Genomic DNA, 11,263 nt, shown 5'->3' on the forward strand with positions numbered 1-11,263 from the left:
GTATGTTAAATATATGCGTGTTTCGTTTTGTTTTTTTTTCGTTTGTTTTTGTGAAAAAAGATTCTGGAAGGGTTTTGCACAAAAAAGCTAATCGGTTGATATAACAATATATATGTCTATACATAGATAATAAGTAACATGTAGTTGTTTCTTGTGTTGTAAAGTGAATGTGTGTGTGTGTTGTGTGTGTGTTGTGTGTGTGTGGGTGTGTGTGTGTGTGTGTCTATGTGTTCGAGTGATTCATGTTGTATGACAATTTTTAACAAGAACATAATTAAAAATTAAAAAAAAAACAGTTAAGAGCATTTTTTTAAGTGTTGAAAAATAAGTGAAGGTTTTCTTCGTTTTCATTTTTGTTGTTTTGTTTTTATTTTTACACTAAGTAAAGATGTTTGTTGCTTTTTATAGATTTGTTTGTTGTTGTGGTTTTTATTTCAGTACCGCTAATCGTTTTTTTGTTTTCTTTTTGTTTTTGTTTTAAATGAGAGATCAAAAATAGTGTTTTTGCATTTTCTTGTTGCATGTTGCTGCTGTTTGCCTCTTTCACAATGACAGCATTTTTGCTTAAAATGTTTTTTCTTTTTCTTTTTGTTTTTGTTTTTTCTTTTCTTTTCTTTTTTTCATCTTAAATATGTGTGTGTTCGAGATTTGTTTCGCCCTTTGTTTTTCTTTTTCACATTGCTCTTGCTCACCTAACGATATTGTTTTGCTAGTAGACCCCCGTTGGAAAAGCCTTCTTAAATCGAAGGCGGCGGTATACCTCGAATTATATTGTTGCCATCCTGCTCCATGTCGATGTTGATGCTAATGCTTTTGTTGCTGTTGCTCTTGTTGTTGCTTGTTGATTGTAGTTGTTGTGGTTGTTGTTGTTGCAGCTGCTGCTGCTGCTGTTGCTGCTGTTGCTGCTGCGGCTGCTGCTGTTGCTGTTGCTGCTGCTGTTGTTGCTGATGATGATGATGCTGCTGATGATGCTGCTGCTGCTGCTGATGATGCTGCTGCTGCTGCTGATGATGCTGCTGCTGCCTACGACATCCGTATATCTTGCCCGACGAGTATTTATAGTTGTATTTGTTCATATCGACAGCTGGACGATTGTTTCGCGCTTTGATTTGCAATCAGTGAACATAGAGGGTATTCAGAACGAGCACATGATGATTGTTTTTGGCCAACGTAACCACATAGCCCTCAGAGGTAATTTTCAGGCCGCAGCATCGTGAGACCTGCACACACAAGAAACAAACGAATTACAATTGAATATCATGCTGAGAAATAAGCTAGCGTTTTCAGATAGCTGTCTCTCTCTCTCTAACTCTCTCACTCTCTCAAATGCTATCGATAGTACGTTATCGGAAATCGATTTTGAATGCATATAAGCAGACAATGCTGAATCGACTCGCCTTTTGAAGCTGATCAAGAATTTATATAGCTTATGGGTTTTGATATGTTTCCTTCTGCATTTTACATACTCTTGCACTGAACTGCATTGTATCCTTTGGGTTCAGGGTTGATAATACTTCTCCAATAATTTGATGACTGTAGCTCTAAAATTGTGGCAGATGTGTGGTTTCATCGATTTCCTCGACAATGTAGCATCTCAAATTGAACACTTTGACGCGATCGCAGACCAATATATATTTACAGTTACGGACCGACAGATCAACGGAAAGATATTGCACAAATTATATATAATATATACTGTTGTTAGACTCTTTTGGTTATCAGAGCATAAATAATGGTACTTAATTTAAAACCAGATAATGCACAAGACAAATACAAATTTTCTACTTCATTGACGACAGCAGAATACGCAAATTAGTTGAAGAATATATATTGTAATCTTAAATTGATTGAATCGGGTCAACCAGAAGCATATATGTATGCCCCTCAGCAACTTGTTTGAACAAGAAGAAAAATTACAAGCACCAACACTGACCTTAACATGGGGACACTCGAACTCGGATTGAAGAGCGCCTTCGCGCGAATAGCAGGCGACGTGAAAGCGATTGCCGTGCGAGTCTCCGATGAGAACGTCACCCGCGTTCGATATGTCGATGCCATTGGGGAAGCAGGTGACCTTCTCGTTGCCAATGCGATAGAGGAATGTGCCGTCCTCTTGAAAAACGGCCACACAATGACCCTTAAAGTCGCACACATAAAAATCGTTGTCTGCAATTTAAAAAGCATAACAATTGATTAACAAATATGTTTTAAATGGATACAGTAAATGAATGAAAAAACTTACCACGTATGGCAATATCGGAGGGTTCACGCATATAGTCGCTGCAATCGAACCAACGCACCAATTCACCCTCCTCGGAGATGACGAATACGGTGGGCGAAACGCTATCGACGGCCACAATGTGACCCTTGGCGGTAACAGCCAGGCCAGCAACGATATCAATATATCTGCAAGAGCAAAAAAATATGTTTAAGCAATTGAATTGAAATGAATGCTGCTGTTAGTTGGCTGCCAACCTGATTGCAATTTTGCGCATAAAGTGACCACATTTGGAAAAGATCTGCATGCGGGAACGCTCGTTGCCGCGATCGCAGACAACGAATTTGCCATTGTTGTGCATGACGGCCACTTTGCGTGGATACCAGAGTTGGCCCTCCTCCTTGCCAGCGACACCAAATTGAAATTTAAGTGCGCCCATTTTGTCAAAGACCTCAATGCGATGGTTATTGGTATCGGCGACAATGATCTCCTCATCGACGCCCAAACAGAAGCCATGCGGTGAATTAAATTGACCCTTTGCCGTGCCCAGTGAGCCAAATTTGCAACGGATCTGCATAGGTGTGGCCTTGTTGCGGCCAGTTACCACACTGGTAGTGCCCGGCTGGGCGACAGCGTGAAAATTGTTGAGGGTCATCTCCTCGACGCCGCCAACGATCGGATTCAGTGTCTGCAGATTGGGCGAGGTCGCTGCCGGCATGCAGAAATCTGTTAAAATATAATCAAGGCACGTTGAGCTTCCGTTCGACGACAACAAATCGTGATGCTCATCTATGATGTTGTTTGGTTGATTGGTTGGTTGGGTGGTGTTAAGTGTTTAAGGATTTGTTGTTGGGTGTTGTTGTTGATATCATATTTTGGTGTTGGTTGTGTAATTGGTGGTCATAAAAAGAAAAACTCAAAAGGTGTCAAAACAAAAATAAAGAAAAACAAATAAAAATATATATATATAAAAAAAATATATATAAAACAAAATTCAAAGAGCAAAACAACGGAATATCGAAAATTCAATACCCTTGCAGAGAATGCCAGTTTACAAGGCACGTAAAAAACTCAACTCAACTCAACAATCATAATTTAGTTTGAAGTGCACAAAATGCAAACATAAACAAAAACAAAATTGTATTAATTCAATTTGACCTCAAATTTAAAGCAGTAGCAATTTTTAATTGTCAAACGTTTAGTTTCGCAAATTGAACTCAATTGAACTCAAATTTAGCCAGTTTAAAAATATGAGTAATTTTATATCTTTTATATACACACATCTATCTCGGCATTCAAAATATGGTCTGCACAGGATTGTGGATTAAGACATAACATAAAGATATTCCACAGATTGTACTCACCATTGTTGTTGAGTCCCAGTTTGGCCAGAGCTTGCAGATTGTTGAGCGCACGTTGGTCACCCGACAGGATGTCGGCCAATGTAATCGGCTGTGTGGGCGTGACTGCCGAGGCGGGTATAACCGCCTGTTGATGTTGGTGCGATGGAGCACCAACAACGCCGCCACCAACACCACCGCCGGCGACGCCACCGCCGACACCGGGGCCACCGCTGGCGTCATTAGCCGCAACGACAGCAGCCGCATTGGAGCTGCCAACGTTTAAGGCATCGTTCAGATTATCGGGTATATTCTCGGTGAGGCTGGCCAAACGTGACAGATTATATTCAAGCATGCTGAATGGTGGCGGCTGACCGCCAGCATTCATGCCCATGCCATTAAGTGAGCTAAGGCCCATGTTGACAGCGGCATTGCTCTGTCCGGCAATGAGATTAACATGTCCGCCTGGTTGCGGCACCTGAACAATGCCCTGACGGGTTGACATCTGCTGGGCCACCGGTAGCGATTGTGGCTGTTGATGCAACACCTGTTGCTGCTGCTGCTGCTGTTGTTGATGCTGTTGCTTATGTTGTTGTTGTTGCTGCTGCTGCTGCTGTTGCTGCTGCTGCTGTTGTTGCTGCTGCTGCTGCTGTTGTTGCTGCACCTGTTGCAGAGCCTGCTGCTGCTGCTGTTGTTGTTGCTGCTGTTGTTGCTGCTGTTGTTGCTGCTGTTGCTGCTGCTGTTGTTGCTGCAGCGGCGGCTGCAATTGCTGCGGCGAATCTGGCGGCAGTGTGCTCATCATGGAAAAGTTAGTCATCACCGAGGTGTCGCCATCGAATGAGCTCTGCAACGATGATGGCAATGATATGGGACTAAATACCGCCGCCGAGCTCAAGCGTCCTTGCACCGAGCTGCTGTTGGCGCTGCTGCCAGCGCCAGCCAAACTGCGACCACCACCACCACCACCACCAACACTACCACCAACACCAGAGGGCAGTAGACCAACACCAACGCCATGACAGCCACCGTGCACCAAAAAAACAGGTGGCGGTGAATGCTGCTTGGGCGTTGTAGCGGTCGGTGATGGTGTTGCGCCACACATTGCATTTCCAATAACATTTCCATTTGCATTTGTTGCATTTCCGTTTGGTGTTGCAGCTGCTGCCGTTGCAACTGCAGGCTGCGTCGCCTGCTGCTGATATTTCGTTGATTCGGTGCGAAATTTGCCAAACATTTCGCGTGCGAAACGCTCAAACTTGTCGGGCATACACTCAAAGTGCAGCTGATAGTTGGCATCACTTTGGGGCGTCTGCTCGACGAGGTAGCTGCACTGGGCACTGATCACTGGCTTCAGCAGCAGAAACTCAACGGCATTGGCCTTGTCGAGGGCACGCTGACCGAATTGTGAGGCTTGCTCGAGTCGTCCCATGTTGTTCTCCAGGCTCTGCATCAGATCCATTATCTTCAGCTCGCGTTCCGAATGCAAACGGCCCAGTTCGGTTAGGAATTGATCGCGGATTAGTTCGAGCATTCGCTTGTAGCTCTTGTATGCATCATCTATCTGCTGCCGGACATTGTCGTGCTGTGCTTGCAGTTCGGTAAGAGCACTGCTCAAATTGCTGCCAGCATCGTTGCAATATTCAGCCTTCTTCAGCGCATCGCCAATGGTTTGTTCGAGATCGGCACGAACCGCCTGATCGGCAATGACGGCCGTCTCGTAATGATGATCATTGCCCTTATGTTCGCTCAATAGGCAATCGTTGCACGTCGGCACCTGGCACGTGAAGCAATAGTATTTGAGATTCTCATTGATGTGCTGGCGACAGCAGATTGGCTTGTGTATGATCAGCTTGTTGTCGTTCTGCACATTCTTTTGCAGATCCTCGATGCGCACAACCTGATGGTTCTCAAAGCAGCGCATATATTTGTGCGCCTTATCGCAGCCATTGCACAGAAAGTTGGCGCAATCGTTGCAACGGGAGATGGCATCCTCTTTGCTTTTGCACGATGTGCACGGTATATGCTCCGATTCGAGATTGGACAGATCGAGTATATTGGTAACAATATAGTCACAGGTCAGCTCCTTGACACCCTTGCTGCCAAGCTGCGTCTGCTGCTTGCACACGGGACACTCGAGCAGCGCGTGCATCCTATGCTGATGTTCGCTGCCATCGAACGATGCCGACGAGCAGCTGGCCGTCGATGAGAGCGACACGGCCGGCGAGCTGGCGGATCTGGCCTCCTTGTTCGATAGCAAACTGACCAGACAGTCCTCGCAGAATACATGTAGACAGGATAAAATGCGCGGCATAACCAAACGTGAACTGTAAATAAGAATTTTGAAGAGGCCATGTTTTTAATTGGCGGGTCGGACAGTTGCTATATAACAACGATCAAGCAATAATATCGATAGTTACACTTAGTCTCAATTAGCATTATGGCCAATTTTAGGTAATCGATTCACATTCGACTCAAAACGGCATGCAAATCGAGCAATCGATTTGATGCAGTTTGCCTATCGATACATATAGATATGTACTCAATTTAGAAATAAGACTCACCTGCATAGCTTGCACATCTTGTCGGCATCTTTGAGCATTGAACCACACGTGTCCTCCAGCGAATCGAGTTCCGTTACGCTCTTGGATTCATAGCCATGGCTCAGCTCCTGGCTGCTGCCAATGTTGCTGTCCACATCGACTACCAGGCCCAGGCCTGATGAATTGACGGATGATGATGCGTTCGTCGATTCCGATGATGATGCAATCGATGCCGAACCAATGCTCGACGAACTAACGCGTGCCGCATCCATGCTGCCACCAGTGCTGCTCCCCTTGCCGGTGTCTGTATCGGTGCCGGAGCCATGGCTGCAGCTGCTGCTGGTTGTGCTGCTGTTGCTACTTGTACTGCTGCTACTCGTGTTCGTCACGTCGATGTCCTCCAGCACCGATGATGAATTCGAATCATCGCATCGTGTCGAATTCAATTGTTGTTTTTGGTCATCGATTGTTGTCGCTGAGGCCAATTTCTGGCCAAGCTCCTCCAGCAGCGCGCTCATGATGTTGCCAGCAACTTGTAATTTTTCTGCCACTGTTCGTGCTGCTTCTATTGCTTTTGTTTTTGTTTTTGCTTTGTCGTCAGACCGTGTCGCTTATGTATTTGCAATTCTCTCTCTATCGTCTGTGTACGATTGCTTGTGGTGTTGTTTGTGTTTGTATATATATTTTTTCGGTTTGCAGTTATTTACGCTTACTATTACTGTTAATCTTGTTGCTGTTTTAGCTGCATATCCCTAACGTTGTTTGTTGTTGCTGTTAATGTTTGCACTCCATGCCAATTGTTTACACACCAGCAAGAGCGAGAGTGCGTTGATATTTGAGTCTCTGCGACACAACTGCACCCACTCATTCACACACACAAGTCGAGTAACGGAAAGGCAGGCAGGCAGGAGATAGCAAAAGAGAGCGAGCAAGAGTGTGCGCTCGCACGCTGCTCTCTCTCGTACACACACACACAGAGACACACGCACTCTGCCCCAAACAGAGACGAGGACAATTCGTTGTTTGGTTTCTCTGCTCCGTTTAATTTGTATGCGTCGTCTGTTGTTGTTCTTGTTTTTGTTGCAGGTGCATTTTGCAAGCAGCCTCTCGAATTACAGTTAGTCCGTTCTCCTCTTGTTGCTATCCCGTGTTCCTGTTGTTGTTGTTGGCTCCGATCCGTAAGAGGTACTTTTAAAGCAGTGAATTTTCTTGCGCGTTGTTATAAATTTTGAAGTGTTGCATTAACCACGACGAGAACGATGATGACTACGAGAAAAAACAGCGAACGATGACGAAAACGACGAACGATGACGAAAACGACGACAATAGACGAAGGACAACAGCGTCGTTCTGCGTTAAAAAAAAAAGAAAATGAAACGAACAGAAAACAGCGAATATCAGTAAATAGAAAAATTACCAAACGAAGCCATTAAGACTTGATTGTAAAATGCTTATAAGCTAACGCGGCCAACAAGATGACAGAGATAATATAGAAAACAAGCAGCGAAATATACGCCACTTACCTAAGCGGAACGCGAACCGATTTAAAAATAATAAAAACGAAAACACAAAAAAAAAAATCTTAAAAAGAAAGATACAAACAACTGAACGCCTAGCACAGAGGGTTTAAAAAGTAATAGTGAATAGGAAACATACTCAAGTCTTGACAATAAAGTAAATGATGAACTGTTTATGTTACTACTTTTGCTGTTACTATTACAGGCACTGTTAACCTTATGCAACACACGCACACACACACAACAATTCACAGCCTGCAGAATCTGCTGCATACCTTGGGGTACAAGTAACGTTAACACATTAACGCAATTGTGCTTCTTGAAAATTCTATCCTTTTTATCGATGCTTGTCGATCGATAAGTTGTCACAAATTCAAGGTTATCGAATATCATATTCCAAATTGTACTTATATGTAAGGCGAGAAACCGTAATACATACTCATATATTTATTATATATATATTTATTATATATATATTTATTATATATATATTTATTATATATATATATATATATATATATACTATTTATGTGATGTACGCTATACGAATAACAGGGATCAAATTCAATAGGATGAATGAATGAGTATTCAATTCAATTCCAAGCATGTCTAAAAAGAAATTGAATTCCAATTGTAAACTAGAATAATGTAAAGTCCGATAACAAAATAAGTACATTGCAAGTGTTCGCGCTGATCACAAGTCCAGATGTGATCACGATAATTATTATCGGAGATTAACGCAAGCTTCAGCGGCAGGATGGATGCAAATCGATTCTTAACGCACGTGCCACTGTATACACACACACACACGCGCACATACAATATATATATAAATATATATTTATACGATGTACTCGTATAAATTGCGAATGGCCAATTGGCGCAGGCGCTTGCGTCAACGTTGCTGCAGCAGCTAAATACATACATATGTACATATTTCTGCGTGTGTTTGTATGTGTTGTAAGTGGAGCCAATGTCGTTTGCAATAAATTCAACTTTGATTTTCGCCCTTTATGCGCCACTTTTTATTGCTTGCCGCAAGGACACTACGCTAAAAATCCTTGAGTAAGGATGGCAGCATACATTCTATCTACATATACATCTATATAATGTACTTCTGTGTATATATATATATATATGTTTATATATATATATTTATATGTTTATATATTTATATATATATATATATATATATATATATATACAGAAGCACACGCGGGTTCTAACGAATTTTTGAGTAATACCCGCAGCGGATGTACCGCAAATTTAAATGTTGATTAGCAGCCCTCAAAATACAGGAAGATCTAAATCGTGAAACGGTAATAAACCGAGCACAACAACAACAACAGCGAATCAGCTGCACACAAAACAATTGCAATAACGTATTTATACACACATACACACACACATGCAAGCACATAGACTCACACACACACGCACACTTATACGCACACAGTAGCAACACACGTGGTACGCAAATTTCGAGCGTTTTGTTTACGAGAATCTGTGCGCGACTGTCGACAATGCGACTCTGCGCCCCGTGCAATTGGAAATGGGCATCAGCAAGATTTGAACCAAGCACACACACACCTCCCCTCTACCCATTCCACTACAAGCATACTTTAGCAGCCTATCGACTTTGTCAAGTCTGCGCAGCTGTTGTTTTTCTTTTTTCCTTTTTTTTTTATTATTTTGTTCTTATTTCTTTTTTGTGTGTGTTTTTACATATTCTTTACGTACATTTTTGTCAAACGCTTGTTGTGTTCTCTGTGCAACTCTGTTGCTCTCAATAGCTACAATGTTATTTTCAGTGCGACCCATGTGAGAGCAGCGAGGAGCGAGCGTGTCGCACATGTGATAGTATGCGCATGTCCGCTCGCTCAGAGCGAATAAAAAAAAAACATTGGCAACCCCACACGCAACAAACACACCCACATATATATATATATACATATATTTATATAAATCTCTATATATATATGCCTATATATATATATATATGTATACATGTGTATATGTATATATGTATTTTTATATATAGGTAGGTTTCGTTAAAAATTAAATTTCTTTTCAAATATGTGCAAATGTCTATTTTAAAAATGTGCTCTTTTACACTAGATATTCTCATATGCTGCCCTGTCGCGCTTCAGCTGTAACTGTACACATGACATCAACGATGTTTTATAGCAGCAGATCAACTGAATGGAAAAAAAAAGAAAAAAAATGCGCCCGCTCTTTTAAAAGTCGGTACATTTTTCCTTTTTTTTTCTCTCGACGTATGTATGTGTGTAGAGATGTATATTTATGTGTGCAGCTCGTGAGCCTGGGACTATTTGAGCGAGGAGTGCATATCGAGAGTGGACAGAGAATGTGTGTGGTGGGGGGGTGGTGGGGAGAAGAGGATTGGGTGGGGGACATCACACTGTACACACTTTCAGCTGTGGGCACACTGTCGTTCTGTTTTGTCCTTGAACGCAAAATTTCCACTCTAGCGCCCAGGTGCTGCTGGTCACACACAAGACACACACACAGACACCACACACACACAGAGCAAAGATACATAGAAAGTCCTTGAAATGTCTTCGCGTCTATTGAGTTTTGGCATAATGTTAGACATTTTGTGAATTATTCTATTGCAATACCTTTCTATAAATTTTCACACGTTTTTTTTTGCTGCTGCTCGTTACGATTTATACTTTTTCGTCGCGCACACACGCGCACACACACACACAGAGCGCTGCTGGCCGCCGCTGCTGCTTCTCGCGGTTAGTGATGAAATATTGCATATCGCATCGATGAAAATCGTTACGATGTTTTTCCTTCTGTGGCATCTTTGACCATTCAAATTTAGCGCAAACACGAAACAATTTGAAACCGATATGTAGTTCCATAATTGTTGTTAGGATTTTGATTATTATTTTACTAAATACAATGTATTTGCGGCATAAACAACACTACATAAGCTTTAATGACTTGCAATTGTAAAAATGGTGAACAGAAATGAATTGCCAAAATGAGTTCCGATTGTTGTGAATGAAAGACTATCGCATTCAGTCCAAGAGGAGCATATGATCATTGTATCAGTCTAGAGTCTGAACAGATTCGTCACCTGAAACAATCAGAACCTGGGGAATCCTAGGAAAAATACAAGAAAAATGTTTGGCAACAATTCTTCTGCCATTGTCCAGCCATTGAGAGAAGCCTACTTACTTACAAAGCAATTTGCTGTGTTGACCGGGGAAAAAAACTGCAGGGGTAAAGTAGAAAACTTTAAGCAATAGCAAAGTCTGATCAGAATTATTATGAGAGTTTGTGCTTTGAAACAAGTTTAGAAATGTTTGTCTTTTTTAATATTTAAATGGCATATGAACACAATTTTGAGCAACCAAGCATATTCCCAACTTTTCTTTTCTCTTGCAGGCTAATTAAAATGCTTTAATACTTGCCGCAAGATGTTTGTTCTTAAATCAAACTAGCGTTGCTATGGAGACCTCGATATTTATTTGAATAGGTCAGGATTATTGCGAAATGCTATCGATAGTTTTCTCAACTATAATAACGCATTTTAGAGTTCGTTAGCAACAATATCTATCTGCCAATTTTTCAAATCATAAAATTGAATGAAGTAAATTAATTCGTTTTGTCAAA

The 11,263-nt window shown here is 41.9% G+C and overlaps 1 protein-coding gene across 1 annotated transcript; it reads right to left on the reverse strand.

Moving 5' to 3' along the window:
* Nucleotides 1–489: 489 nt before the first annotated feature.
* On the reverse strand, nt 490–10,327 carry LOC6565734 (E3 ubiquitin-protein ligase TRIM33). Its single transcript, XM_032738805.1, is given in 10 exon segments — nt 490–1,220; nt 1,934–2,166; nt 2,243–2,406; nt 2,476–2,944; nt 3,583–4,165; nt 4,223–4,484; nt 4,601–4,735; nt 4,737–5,882; nt 6,120–7,448; nt 10,258–10,327. Coding segments are annotated over 9 exon segments (3,594 nt in total). The 5' UTR covers nt 6,617–7,448; nt 10,258–10,327; the 3' UTR covers nt 490–1,115.
* Nucleotides 10,328–11,263: the final 936 nt, after the last annotated feature.

This window comes from Drosophila grimshawi, unplaced genomic scaffold (genome assembly GCF_018153295.1).
Source record: "Drosophila grimshawi isolate 15287-2541.00 unplaced genomic scaffold, ASM1815329v1 contig_848, whole genome shotgun sequence".
Classification (NCBI taxonomy): Eukaryota; Metazoa; Arthropoda; class Insecta; order Diptera; family Drosophilidae; genus Drosophila; species Drosophila grimshawi.